Source organism: Talpa occidentalis, unplaced genomic scaffold (genome assembly GCF_014898055.3).
Source record: "Talpa occidentalis isolate TD23 unplaced genomic scaffold, MPIMG_talOcc4v2.1 talOcc4.11, whole genome shotgun sequence".
NCBI lineage: Eukaryota > Metazoa > Chordata > Mammalia > Eulipotyphla > Talpidae > Talpa > Talpa occidentalis.
The window spans coordinates 78,914,805-78,929,278 of record NW_023601104.1 but is presented as its reverse complement, the minus strand read 5'-3'; the positions used below and the strand labels follow the sequence as shown (position 1 = coordinate 78,929,278).

General features: G+C 43.8%; 1 protein-coding gene and 1 pseudogene across 7 annotated transcripts in view; one reads left to right on the top strand and one right to left on the bottom strand.

Annotated features, from left to right (window-relative positions):
• Positions 1–14,474, top strand: part of HEATR4 (HEAT repeat containing 4) — a 61,401-nt gene that overhangs the window by 16,577 nt on the left and 30,350 nt on the right. For 3 of the 7 annotated variants that reach the window (XM_054691527.1, XM_037503679.2, XM_037503678.2), the window contains 2 exons: positions 11,126–12,111; positions 14,062–14,252. In XM_054691527.1, coding sequence (XP_054547502.1) covers positions 11,231–12,111; positions 14,062–14,252 — 1,072 coding nt within the window. In that variant the 5' untranslated portion in view covers positions 11,126–11,230. Of the gene's footprint in view, positions 1–6,523; positions 6,704–7,733; positions 7,857–10,480; positions 10,567–11,125; positions 12,112–14,061; positions 14,253–14,474 lie in introns of those variants that run through there. The other 4 variants (XM_037503681.2, XM_037503677.2, XM_037503680.2 and 1 more) reach the window with 4 other exon arrangements.
• Positions 686–1,288, bottom strand: LOC119239270 (nascent polypeptide-associated complex subunit alpha-like; annotated as a pseudogene).

The window sequence follows — 14,474 nt, the reverse complement described above, 5'->3', positions numbered from 1 at the left end:
GTTTAAGCTTCAAGTCCACAAAAACCCTTGTTTGCCTCTGCTCCCAATAAGGCTGCCTTCAAGAGTTTTCCTAGTCAGCACTTTTTACCAAATTTCTAATGCCCTCATGCCCTGCAGCTCATTAATTATGCAACTACCTATAGCTCTACTTACAGTAATCCCCCCATTAACCACTTTCCAAGATTCCTGTTACCTGTGACCTGAAAATATTATGTACAATATTTTGAGAGTGAGAGACCACATTCACGTAACTTTTATTAGTTTGTCATAATTGCTGTATTTTATTATTATTGTTAATCTCTTACTGTGCCTAATTTATAAATTAAACTTTATTGGAGATATGTATGTATAGAAAAGAACATAGTATATATAGGGCTTTGGTACTCGCTGCAATTTCAGTACTTATTCAATACAATTTCAATACTTATTCAATACTTCAGGTGTTGGAACATATTCCCTGGGGATAAGGGAGGGCTACTGTGTGCTTTTGGACTGGTTCTGTGGGATATTTTACAGTATGTTTTGTGTACAAGAGTTTCAGAACCAAAGGTAAATAGTAAGAGCTAACTCTTTTACCCAACAAGAAGTCATAACTTTCTTAATGATAGAAACAGTACAAATTTCAAACCAAGCTGCAGTCATTCTTTTGAAACACCAAAATTTTTTTTCAAAGTCCTCTTTTTCCCATGGTTACATTGTTAATTCCATAATAGCATTTACAATATCATTACTGTTGTTCTTCAGGACCCATACTGCCTTTGCTCTCCACGCATTTGCTTGTCACATGACAAATTCTATGTCCTTAACTTCCAAACCTGTTTTACCAACCTCTTCCTCTTCACCTTCCTCTTGTGCAGCTGGAGTCTGTGTTTTGTTGAATGTTTGAGACAGCTTCACCTTGAACTTTGAATTTCTTCGTAGCTGCCAGCAGGGCTTATTGAGATAATTATGTCGCTATCTGAAGCTGGGTGCTTATAGACATCTGGTATTGTAAGGACAAAGAGGATATTCTTAGATTTCCAGATAATGACTCTAGTAACCCCTACAACTTGTTTTGTAGGGGTATGGACATAGCCTTCCATGCCTTCTTTTCACTTGCAGCTCTGTTTTGCTTTACTGACTTTGTCAATTTCAGCTGCTGCTGCCAGCTGGACTGGTTATCTGAAAACTTGTTCCTCAAGTTCTGGTACTGATTCATTCCTGTCAAATTTTGTTCCAGATCCTGTCTCAGCCTGGGGCTGTGGCAACCATCTGTAGCAAAGACGGTTTCTGTGACTTCACTGGGCATTTGTCAAGGGAACATGGGATCATGGTGGTGGTAGAAAGAATTGTTAACTCTTAATCCTTACAATAACCTTATGAGAAAATGAAGGCCCATAGAGGTGAAATGATTTGAAGATCACATGGCTAGAAAGTGGAAATGGTGAGATTTATACCTTAGCAATCCTATTCCAGCACTTTGTGCTCTGATTATGCTTAGTCTTTTACATAATGATGTGCTATATTGAAGATTTGGAGAACAGACATTCATATATCATTGGTGAATGCGTAAACTAGTATGACCTTTTCAGAATAATCTAGTTAAAAATATTTAAAAGATGGGGCCTCCCAGGTGGCGCAGCAGTTGAGTGCTGGGTTGCGAAGCTGCCCACAGCTTCTGCAGCGCCGGTTTGATCCCCGGCTGCTCCCCGGCCACTGGAGGAGGGTCCCGCATGGAGGGTCCCGCATGGCGCGCAGACCTCTCCTGCCGCCCGCTGCTCCCCTCAGCAGTGTACTTGGGTCCTTCTGCCTGCTCTGCTCCCCGCTCTGGCTCTGGTGAATTCTCTCACCCTCCCGCGCTTCTGACTGTACCCAGTGCTTGTATAAATAAATAAATAAATCTTTTTTAAAAAAAATATGTAAAAGATGTATTCCCTTTGACTCACAATTCCATTTCTAGGAGTTTCTCCTAAGTAAATAAACATGAATGTAAATATTTAGATACAAAGATGCTTCTATCATAGTTTTAATAGAGGAAAAGTTAGAAACAAGCTAATAATACCAATTTCATTTAATCAGCTTAATTGTGATGCGCTCATAGAAAAGATGTAGCCATTAAAAATGATATAGAAGAATATAAAGGGAAAATTTTCACAACATTGAAAGCAAGTAGAGAATACTATGTATAACTTTAAAAAATATTAGTACATTTTTTAAAAAGACTAGTAAAAAACTACCCCAAACTGTTGTTTTTAGGTCTTGGTTTATTTAAGATAGCTTTAATTTTCTTCTATGTAATTAAACAGGGTTTTTTAAAAATTGTGGTAATATACATAAAATTTAATATTTTAACCATTTTTTGGCCAGGTTTATTATTTTTTTAAATTTATTTTCATTTATTTACACATTTGAGAGCTGGGGTGTAGGCCAGAGGTGTGGGGGGTGAGAGGATTCACCAGAGTCAGAACAGAGAGAGCAGAACTGGCAAATTGATTGAAATACACTGCTGAGGGGAGCAGGGGGCAAGACAGGAGAGGTCTGCTGCGCCATGTGGGTTAATTCTCCAGCCAGCAATCAAACTCTGCTGCAGTGGCTGCGGATAGCTTCACAGTGCTGAGCCTTAACTTCTTGGGCCACCAGGAAGGCCCCTAATATATTAACCATTTTTAAGGGAGAGTAAATTATGCATATTCACATTGTTGTGTAACCAGCACCCACTACATCTCCATAATTTTCTCATTATCCAAACTCTGTACCCATGGAATAACTCTTCACTCATTCTTCCCCCCTAGTCCCTGGATATCACTTTTGGCATTTCCTGTCTCAATTAATTTGACTAATCTAGGGATTAGTGAAACCATATGGGATTTGTCCTTTGTATCTGGCCCATTTCACTTAGCATAATGTCTTCCAGGTTCTTCGATATAAGTAGAATTTATCAGAACTTTAATTTTTAAGGTTGAATAATATTTTTTGTATGCATATACCATTTTATTTATCTATTCACCCATTTGGGTTGTTTCTACCTTGACTATTTTATTTTTAAAGATTTATTTTAGGGCCTCCCCTGGTGGCGCAGGCGGTTGAACGCAGCACTGCGAAGCTGTCCGCAGCCTCTGCAGCCCCAGTTCAATCCCAGGCGGCTGGGGAGGGTCCCACATGGCGTGGCAGACCTCTCCTGTCATGCCCGCTGCTCCCCTCAGCAGTGTATTTCGTCAGTCTGCCTGTTCTGTTCCCTGCTCTGACTCTGGTGAGTCCTCTCACCCTCCCGCACATCTGGTCTATACCCCAATTCCTGTATGAATAAATAAATCTTTTAAAAATAAATAAATAAATAACGATTTATTTTATTTATTTGTGCATACGAGAACTGTGGTCTAGGCCAGAGGTGTGGAGGGAGATTCACTAGAGACAGAGTGGGGAGCTGAACAGGTGCATCTACTGAAATACACTGCTGAGGGGAGCAGCGGGTGAGACAGGTGAGGTCTGCTGTGACATGTGGGTCAGCTACCTGACCGGAGACAGAACTCATGCCTATAGCTTGATAACACTGAGACTTTAACCCCTGGGCCGCCAGGGAGGCCCCTCTACCTCCACTGTTTTATTTTATTTATTTTTTAAAAAAATTTATTTATTTATTTATTTTTATTGATTGATTGATTTATATATACATGCATACAAGCACTGGGTACAGTCAGAAGCGCAGGAGGGTGAGAGAATTCACCAGAGCCAGAGCGGGGAGCAGAACAGGCAGAAGGACCGAAGTACACTGCTGAGGGGAGCAGCGGGTGGCAGGAGAGGTCTGCGCGCCATGTGGGACCCTCCTCTGGTGGCCGGGGAGCAGCCGGGGATCGAACCGGCGCTGCAGAGGCTGCGGGCAGCTTCGCAACCCAGCGCTCAACCGCTGCGCCACCGGGGAGGCCCTACCTCCACTGTTTTAAATATGTTGCTATTGACAAGGGTTCACAAATATCTGTATGAGCCCCTGTTTTCAATTCTTTTGACCATTTACTAGAAGTGAAATTGCTGGATAATTGTTTAATTTCTTGAGGAAATTTAACCAGGTTTTTAATTAATGCTTAATCTCTTCAGTTTAGAGAGTATGCCCCTTTATGAGGGCCCCAGGATCTGAGCAGAGCTTGAGTTTAGGAACAAAAGTTAGTGCTTAGGTTGGATAGCAAGAGATGGTGATAACCGGACTAGCATGATCCTAGGTCAACTAGATGGACATAAGCTTATGCCCAGAAATCTTTCCCACTGTCAAGTTCTTTCCACAAGGGGAATCCTAAATACCAATATTCTGGAATTTATCATTAGAAATATAGAAAATGAAGAGTTCCCTTATAGAGTTATTTACTTGTAATCATGCCAGAATTTGGGGAGCAGGGGAAATGGAATTGAACAGTTTGAAAATTAAGTAGGGGAGGTGATAAAAGAGGAATGAAAAAGGCCCCAGACTCAGTCCACTTTGCCATTAGTTCTATCAGTGTAGTAATTTGAAGCACACTAAGGTGTAAGAGGAAAAGTGAAGAGTAACCCCCAGCCAGTGAGTGGTACTAATAGCCAACTGGATGGTAGGTGGCTTTGCAGACTCCAGTCCCTGAGTGGGGGCTGATGGGAAGTAGGGTTGGAGCTGGGGCTTTGGTAGTTTAAAAAGCTGTTGGACTTTGGTAGTTAAATTGCTGGTAAGAAAGTTTGTCTATGGTAAAGTCACCAATTGGACCTCTGTCTGTTCAGTAGATGCTATCTGGTGTAGGCCAGACAGCATCTGGACACATGCCAGCCTATAAATACTTTCTCAGCTCTCCCTTTGTAGGGAGTAACCCTGTGTAAATAAATCATTTTATTGTTCCTCCCCAAGTGTCTGCTTTTGGGTATGTCCTATGTCCTTAAGGACCCAGTAACGAGGTCAACCCCTTTCTCCCAGTTTTGGTGTTTTTTTTTTTTTTAATGCTTTTTTTTTTTTTTAATAGAGGCATTTTTTTTTATTTTTTATTTATTTATTTGTTTGTTTGTTTGTTTTGTTTATACATGCACTGGGTACAGTCAGAAGTGCGGGAGGGTGAGAGAATTCACCAGAGCCAGAGCGGGGAGCAGAGCAGGCAGAAGGACCGAAGTACACTGCTGAAGGGAGCAGCGGGCGGCAGGAGAGGTCTGCACGCCATGTGGGACCCTCCTCCGGTGGCCGGGGAGCAGCCGGGGATAGAACCGGCGCTGCAGAGGCTGCGCGCAGCTTCGCAACCCAGCGCTCAACCGCTGCGCCACCAGGGAGGCCCTGTTGTTTTTTTTTTTTTTAAAGATTTATTTATTTTTATACAAGAACCGGGGTACAGGTCAGATGTGCGGGAGGGTGAGAGGATTCACCAGAGACAGAGCGGGGAACAGAACAGGCAGACTGACGAAATACACTGCTGAGGGGAGCAGCGGGTGGGCGCAACGAGAGGTCTGCTGCGCCATGTGGGATTCTCGCCTGTCAGCCTGGATGGAACTGGCGCTGAAAAGGCTGCGGACAGCTTCACAGTGCTGCGCTCAACCATCTGCGGCACTGGGGAGGCCCAGTTTTGGTGTTTTAAGAGCTGAATGTTCATGTGTTCCCTGCTTTGCCCCTTTCTTTGTGGGTGAAAATACTGAGCTGCATAGACCTATAGATTTATTTTTCAAAGAATGACAATACTCCATAAAGCCATTAATCAACAAGTACAATGCAATTTCCCAAAGCTCAGTTTACAAATAAAAATTTAATAGCTAGAGGGCCTCCCTGGTGGCGCAGCGGTTGAGCGCTGGGTTGCGAAGCTGCCCGAAGCCTCCGCGGCGCCGGTTCGATCCCCGGCTGCTCCCCAGCCACCGGAGGAGGGTCCCACATGGCGCGCAGACCTCTCCTGCCGCCCACTGCTCCCCTCAGCAGTGTGCTTCGGTCCTTCTGCCTGCTCTGCTCCCCTCTCTGGCTCTGGTGAATTCTCTCACCCTCTCGCGCTTCTGACTGTACCCAGTGCTTGTATAAATAAATAAATAAAAAATAAATCTAAAAAAAAAAAAAAAAAAAAAAGACTGCATTTCTTTAAAAAAAAAAAAAAAAAAAAAAAATTTAATAGCTAGGGCCTCCCCGGTGGCGCGGTGGTTGAGCGCTGGGTTGCAAAGCTGCCCGCAGCCTCTGCAGCGCCAGTTCGATCCCTGGCCGCCAGGCGAGGGCCCCACATGGTGCGAAGACCTCTCCTGCCACCCACTGCTCCCCTCAGCAGTGTACTTTGTCAGTCTGCCTGTTCTGCTCTCTGCTCTGGCTCTGGTGGATTCTCTCACCCTCCTGCACTTCTGACTGTACCCAGTGCTTGTATAAAGAATAAATCTTTAAAAAAAAAAAAAAACGCTAAAAAAAAGAAAAAGAAAAGAAAAAAAAAAAAAAGAAGGAAAAAAAAGAAGAAAAAAAAGAAAAGAAAATTTAATAGTTAAAGATGCCCCTGATTGAACCTGTAGGTTTTGTGAGTAGACTCACTGAATTCTTAAGAGGTGGTTGCTTGGTAACCAATGTAAACAGCTTTGGCGCCTAAGCAACTAAGGAAAGTTAAGATGCAGAACCTCGCTTCTCCTTGCACTATTTTGTGGGAGGCCATTTGGAAGGTAGTTTCAAAACACTTCTGCTTTACCAGTATCTGAAAGAAGTTTATTAGCATTAGCTGAATGATGACAGGTACCCTGAAGTAGTGGAAAAAATTGGATTGTCAAAACGGTCAGTATTGCCTCAGGTACTAACCAGTACTGTAACCTTTAACATGTTTCTTCTCTCTGGGCCACAGTTGTGAAATATGTAATATAAAAAAGTGTTGGAACCAATCATCTTTATAGCAGTTTCCAGAATAATTGCAGGAGACAGCACTGTATCTTTGTGAGTGCATGGCAAGGAATGGGAATTATAAAGCAGATGGGAAAATGAAACAAACTTTCTGATGAGAAACTGGGAGCAGAGAAGGGATTTGAAACAAGCCAGGGTAAAAAGCTGTGTTTCCTGATCCCGTTCTCTCTACTGACCAAGCTTCTTTTAAACAGTCTACAGATGCCTCTTAGGACTATGGCTTCTCTAAATTTAATTTATATAAAAACCTCTGCAAACTTTTTAAAGTACAAATTTCTAGGTCTTACTTGCAGTCTACTCTATCAATATTCTGGGGTGCGGGACACAACAATCTACATTTTATTGTATTATTTTAGTTTTCCTTTTTTTTTTTAGTTTTTCTTTGCTTTTATTAATTTTTTTTCCTTTTGGTGAATTTTTGTTTTTACTGGGATATAGGAGATGGGTTGGGATATTTCACCATGGGGTATGTTCCATGAGTGAAATTCTACCCTAATCTTTCTGGAATAGCTTTTCTCCTTGGAATTGCTGCTCTTGCTATCAGCAGCCTCTTCCAGTCTACTGCTGAGTGGCTTTTCTTTTTATTGGAGACAACCTTGTTTCCTGCCTCTTCCTAGTCACTGACTGGTCACTTTGGGGGAAGATTTCATCCTCTTGTGAAGAAGTTTTCTTTCCCCTTAGGTTTGGAGGGGACATTCTCTTGAGGTTTTGTCTTTTCTTTCTTGGAAGTCCTTTACTTGTCTCATCTACTTCTGGAGTACTACTGCTAATTTCTGAAGATGCACGGGCAACTGGGTGAGCCACTTCTTTCCTCCTTGAGTGTTTCTTCTGTTTCTCCAGCTTCCTAGTAATCTCAGTAGATACTTCCTCTGCCTGAATCATTGCCTCCTTTGTGACATCCAGATTCTTCCATGGAATCTGTCCAGTCTCATAGAAGAACGGCTACTGCTCAACTTGTTTTCAAAGCTGCTCCCCAAATACTCTTGTTGGCAGAAACAATTTGTGAGGCAATACTGCTTTTATTTGTCAGGTATTGGGAGATACAGCCTTTGTTCTTGGCAGTTGCTTGACTAATGAAGGTGGCATGGAAATTGAGTCTGTATTTTTGGATTGCTGCCCCCTAGCTTTAATGCACTGGAAACTTGGTCCCTTTGCTCTGCCCTGGGAATCACTCAGATACCAGGACTGGGTAAAGGAATCTACATTTCAGCAAGCTCCTCCAGTGATCTTAATCTTGACCATATCTAATCAACATTGTTCCAGAAGTTGACTCTCCCCTCTTGGACCCTACCTCAGAATTCAGAATCCCGGGTGGAGATGAGACTGCTTTTAGTTTTGAAAAGCTCTTATAGATTCTCTGCTGAGGTTTTTATTACTTCTTAGCCTTTTCTTCTGCGTTGGTTACTACTGTTTTTTTTTTTTAAGATTTATTTATTTATGCATATAAGAGCCGGGGTACAGGCCAGAGATGTGGGGGTGAGAGGATTCACCAGAGACAGAGTAGGGAACGTAACAGGCAGACTGACTGAAATACACTGCTGAGGGGAGCAGTGTGACAGACAGGAGAGGTCTGCTGTGCCATATGGATTGCTCCCTGGCCGGCTGGGGATTGAACCTGTGCTGCAGAGGCTTCAGATTGCTTCATAGTGTGGTGCTTAACCCCTGGCGCCACCAGGGAGGCTCCGGTTAGTACTGTTTTAATAACAGAAGGAAAAAAGCAAGTTATCACTCCTTTTAGCATATACATTCAACTCAAATATTTCTGCAGAATGGAAGTTCCAGGCTAGGGGCTGAAGGTAGAGGAATGGGAATGTGAATAGAAGAGTGGAACTATATTTGGAATCTTTGAGATATCACCCATTTTGTGTCTTGATTCTTATGTCAGGGTTTAACTGCAGGCATGTGGCCTAACCTTTCCAACTCCATTCCTGCCTGTCCAGCCAAGTTCTAGATGTACAGAGATAGCGCTTGTGGTGTTGCTTCCCAGATTGAAGAGCCTGGCCTCCAGTGATGTTAGGTTTGAATAATTGTAGGATGCCACTTATGCAATTCCTTTTGCTGTCAGAGCACAAAAGCACCTAACACCTACTACTCTGCTTTCGGTTCTTAAGGGCTGTTTGTTGGGAGAGGACCCTGCCTCAGTGTTGGTAACATTTAAAATCAAATAATGTGGAGCCTCTAAACTTCATTCATGAGTATTTTCTTTCTTTCTACGGACCCTTTTTTTTATAAATTGCCTAGAGCCCCAATATTCCTAAATAATTCCATACATGCCCAGTGAATGTCCCAGTGCTTGGGACTCCAGATACCTGCCTTCAAGGGACTGTTGTCCATGCACTAAATCAACAATAAGAATTCCTCCCAGTTATATAATACTTACTTTGTAAGCTTTCAAAAATTTTTTCATGCATGTTCCCTAATTTTGAGTTTCATATCAATAATACATTAGAATAGGTATTTTTTAAAAGATTTATTTTATGCATATAAGAACTGGAGTACAGGCCAGAGGTGTGGAGGGTAAGAGGATTCACCAGAGACAGAGTGGGGAACAGAACAGGCAGACTAACTGAGGGGAACAGCAGGCGAGTGAGGAGTGGTCTGCTTTGCTATGTGGGTAGCTTCCTGGGCGGGGATAGAACTCCCACTGCAGTGGCTGCAGATAGCTTCATAGGTTGCGTCTTAACCCCTTGCGCCAGCAGGGTGGCCCCAAATTAGAATAGTATTAGACTTTATTTTGGATTGGCAAACTGAGACAAACTAGGGCTATTAAATAATATGCCCAAGGTAACATGGTTGGAAGTACAGAATCTGGCCTTACATTTGTCTTCTGACTCTAAGTTCATCTATGACAAACCTCTTCGGATTAAACCTCACTACCTTTTGTCCTGTCCCCTATTTCTTTTCAAAAGATCTATTTGGGCTTAGTGAATTTTATATAAAAGCTAGCCCTTAATACACCAAGAGGTCAGATTTAATACATGGAAAGATAGTGGAATAAATTAAGCTCAAAGGAGAGAAGTTACTGTGCTGTGAGTTATGAAGGAAAGAGAAACAAGCCAGGTAGGAAAGGCAGGTGTGAGCACTAAGTGCAGCAGGACACAGAACAATGATCTTGCCTTCATGCTTGCACATGAAGAGGCCCAATCTGTCCCTGGGAATGGCAAGGCCAACACAGCGATCGGTAGGGGTGAAACTTGAGCTAAAACTGATGTGGCACAGAGGTTAAATGCTCCCAAGACAGAATCTGGTAGTTCGATTTGAAGCCAGACTCCTCTACTTAAGGCCTATGTGATCTGAAGCAATTTACTGACCTCTAGGAGACTCAGCTTCTCCCACAGGCAATTAAGACCAAAATATCTTCCCTATGTAAATACCTTAGCAAAGTGCTCCATAGCTGCCATTTATTATTACTAGGCAAAGGAAGTGCTTCAAAAGGAATTTTTTTCTTAAATCACTAAATCTAGGCATTTGTTCTCTACAGTGTTTTCTATACTAGCTGAAACCTAGAAATAGCTTGCCCAGTAATTAAGGAAGAACCAACTGATTTCCCTACTTGATAAAATATTTTGTATCTATTAACAATGAAGGCCATGTAGCAATATGGAACAATGAACGCCATGTAGCAATATGGAAAAGTATTGCAGATTCTGAAAGACAGCAGAGCCAGAAAGATATGGTCTTTGGGCAATGCAGCTAAAGCCAAATATTTAGGATTCTCTGAGGTATCATAAGATCAAAAGGTAAGATAACTGGTATGGTAACAGATACTAAATAACTAGGAGTGATTTATAAATTCCTGTAAGAGATGGAGGCCTAGACAGGTCAAAAAAGAATTATGGGGCAAGAAGAAACTGAGGTAGGCCTGGGAGAATGGATAGAATTTATGTTAAATAGAGGGGAAAAGGCTATTTCATATAAAGGGCACAGAAGTAGTTCCACTATGTAGAGGACGGAATACTCAGAGATGGGCCAGGAGGCCTGAGAGCTGACCTGTCAGGACAGTCGTAGCTGGGGTCACATTCATGGAGAACCCTACATGCCAGGCTAAGTTGTCTGAACTATATGCTAAAAGCTTTTTGAACACAGAAAAAGCAATGTTTGAGGAAAAATATGGAAGCATGGGATATTGTTGAAAAGCAGTACTCCCTCATAAAGAGATGCAGGGCCAAGCTTTGGGGGCAAGTTTGTGAATTGTAAGGGTCTAATACAAGGAATATTTAGAATGCTGTGCCCTTCTTTCATCTTTCTAATTCACATGGTGTCCCCCACCCACTTCTGTCTCTTTCTTTACTGCCATAGGCTTCCAGTGTCTACTGACCACGGCTCTTCTCAGCTCCTCCCATTCCCTAAATAGGTCCAGCATCTGGACCAACCAGTGTAGAAGGAAGCATTCGCTAGGAAACAATGACCAGGAACAAACAGGGAAAGACCTTTTTATCCTACCCTTTCCATCAATCACACCCCCCACGGCTGGGATGGGGCATGGTTTTCTCATCCTTCAAAACAAGAAACAAGGAGGAGTGTACCTCTGTCTCCAGTGTGCCTCCAGTCTTCCACTTCAGCCCACAGCATTGTGCACAGCTCAAGAACCAATATTTGAAAAAGGCTGCTACAAACCTTACCTTCTCTCAGGAGGTAGTATGGCAACGAGGACTGCCCAGCATTCCTTATAGCCAGTACAGCTTTGACCATCTCTACAATACAGACAACATTATCCAGCCTCCCCAGATCAGGAGGACCCAACCTAAGAAACTGGTCAGCTTCAAGCTCTTGGAGTTTGCAGGTACCTCAGCAAGGGTTACTTCCCAGGCTGTGAAGACAGAAACCACTGCCAAACTTACAGTGAAACTGAAGAAATCAAAGCCAGCAAACCCAATCCAAGAAATGCCTTACCCTCTCACCCTTCATCCTTCCAGGGATCCAGACATGCTGGACACAGCTTCCCCAGATGTAAACCTGGAGGAAAGGGAAACCTGGCTTCCACCTTCTGAGAAGGCAGCCAGAGCTTGGGAGGCCCTTGTGCTGGAAAAGCTGAACAAGCGCACTGCCCGATGGATTCAAAACAAACGTCCCCCAAGGCCTGGGGTACCTTCCAACAAGTGGCAGAACTTCTTGCGCCAACAGTATGACTGGAGCCACATCCGGGATGAGCTCACTTCTGCTAGTGACTTGGAACTCTTGAAACAGCTGGAGGCCGAAGAGACAGCAGAATTTGAGGGAAAAAGTGTTATTCCACACATCCCGAAAAAAGAAAAGCCAGAGATGCTGCTTCCTGTTTATTACAGGTAGACTGGCTGGGGCCTTAGGCACCTTTAAAAATCCTCGTTTCCCTTCGAGGACTCCCAGGTGGGCCCATGTTCCTTATTTCTGAACTCTCCAGTCAACCTTTGTGTTCTCTATCACCAACCTGCTCTTTAAGATCTCCTTATAGTGAGGTTCCTCAACCTTGGCACTACTGACATCCTGAGATGGGTAATTCTTTGTTTGTGGGGGTGTGGGGGTCTGCCCTGTGTAGAGTAGAATGTGTAACAGCATCCCACTGGATGCCAGTAGCATTCTTCAGTTGTCACAACCAGAGATGTTTTATTTTATTTATTTAATTTATTTAATTTATTTTTTTTTTAATAGAGGCATGTTTTTATTTATTTATTTGTTTGCTTGTTTTGTTTATACATGCACTGGGTACAGTCAGAAGCGCGGGAGGGTGAGAGAATTCACCAGAGCCAGAGCGGGGAGCAGAGCAGGCAGAAGGACCAAAGTACACTGCTGAGGGGAGCAGCGGGAGCAGCACCAGAGCCAGAGCGGGGAGCAGAGCAGGCAGAAGGACCGAAGTACACTGCTGAGCGGGCGGCAGGAGAGGTCTGCGCGCCATGTGGGACCCTCCTCCGGTGGCTGGGGAGCAGCCGGGGATCGAGCCGGCGCCGCAGAGTCTGCGGGCAGGTTCGCAACCCAGCGCTCAACCGCTGCGCCACCGGGGAGGCCCACAACCAGAGATGTTTTAAAATTCACATATGTCCCCTGGAGGGACAAAATTGCTTCCATTTGAGAACCTTGAAAGGGACTGGTTCTCAGTCTTTCCCAGCAGATGGAGCTATTATCTAGCTGCTCCCAGAAATGTATCCATGGTGAGGGTGAGGAAGGCAGACACTTAAAAAAGGCTGTGAGGGGCCTCCCCGGTGGCGCAGCGGTTGAGCGCTGGGTTGCGAACCTGCCCGCGGCCTCTGCGGCGCCGGTTCGATCCCCGGCTGCTCCCCAGCCACCGGAGGAGGGTCCCACATGGCGCTCAGACCTCTCCTGCCGCCCGCTGCTCCCCTCAGCAGTGTACTTCGGTCCTTCTGCCTGCTCTGCTCCCCGCTCTGGCTCTGGTGAATTCTCCCGCCCTCCCGTGCTTCTGACTGTACCCAGTGCTTGTATAAATAAATAAAAAAATCTTTAAAAAAAAAAAAAAAAAGACTTATTTAAAAAAAAAAAAAAAAAGGCTGTGAGGCTTCATCTTGTATCACTTTGATAAGGAGCTAGTGTGTTGCTGACTCAAAAGCTGACCTGCAGCAGGACACAGACCAACCTGAGAGAAGAGATTACTGCATTTCTCAGATTGCTTCCTTTTCATTTTTTGCTAGAGGGAAGACCAGAGTTATTACAATGTCCCTGATTCCCAAAAGTGAAGAAAAAGCGGAAAACCATTTATGTATTCATTTATTGGACAAATATAAATTACATTTTCACTATTTTCCAGGCTCTCTACGAAGTGCTAGGAATACAACATAAATAAGACAGACGTGGACCTATCACTTAAGGAGCTTAAGTCCACTGGGGTGGACTTACATTAAATAAACATACACACACACACACACACACACACACACACACACGTGAGGTAATTAATGGAGGTGGTGGGTTCCTTACCCCAAGTTCCTTCCCCCATGTACCTCTAAGGGCCCCAAATTAAACAGGTCAATGCTGGGAGTGTGACTGCTCTATTATGCTGTCCTGAGACTGCAGAAGGATTGGTTCCATTAGGGGAGGAGGTAAGTAGCTAAAGATGGGTCTTTTTGGTAGCTCCATATTCATTTGACATCTTGGAGCCAAGGCCAATAGTTAAAACATAGGTGTTCTTTAGATGTTCATGTGTGTAGGAGCTAAGCTTAAGGAGAGGAAAGGGAGCTGTGGATCTGATGGAAGAGGATAGTCCATCTCTTACCTTTCCTTTATCTGCCTTTTTCACTCCTGCTAAGGTTACCCAATTACTTGCCAGAAGTATATTCAGTGGAATCCACGCCTTGCAACAATGAGACAACTGAGGATGTCAATGGAAAGATGAGAAGCTTCTGGCCACCAAACCAGAGCTACTTCCGACAGGTGAATCCCCGAGCTGGAAAGTATGCTTACTCCACAGACAACACCTTTGAACAGGAGATATACTTTGGTAATAAGCTGGGGTGCTGTGGTGAGGGCTGAGGTGGATGTGGAACAGGGAGGGGGAAGGCAGCTAAGAGAGGAAATAGTCATAAGTGTGGATGACAGGTCTTAGATGTCTCAGGTGTTCATGCAACATCTCCTAGCATTGTTTTTAGGGGAATAGGGAGTAGAGAACAGGTATCTGGTAGGGAGGAAATGGTTCTCCTCTTCCCCCTTTCTCTATCCCTCT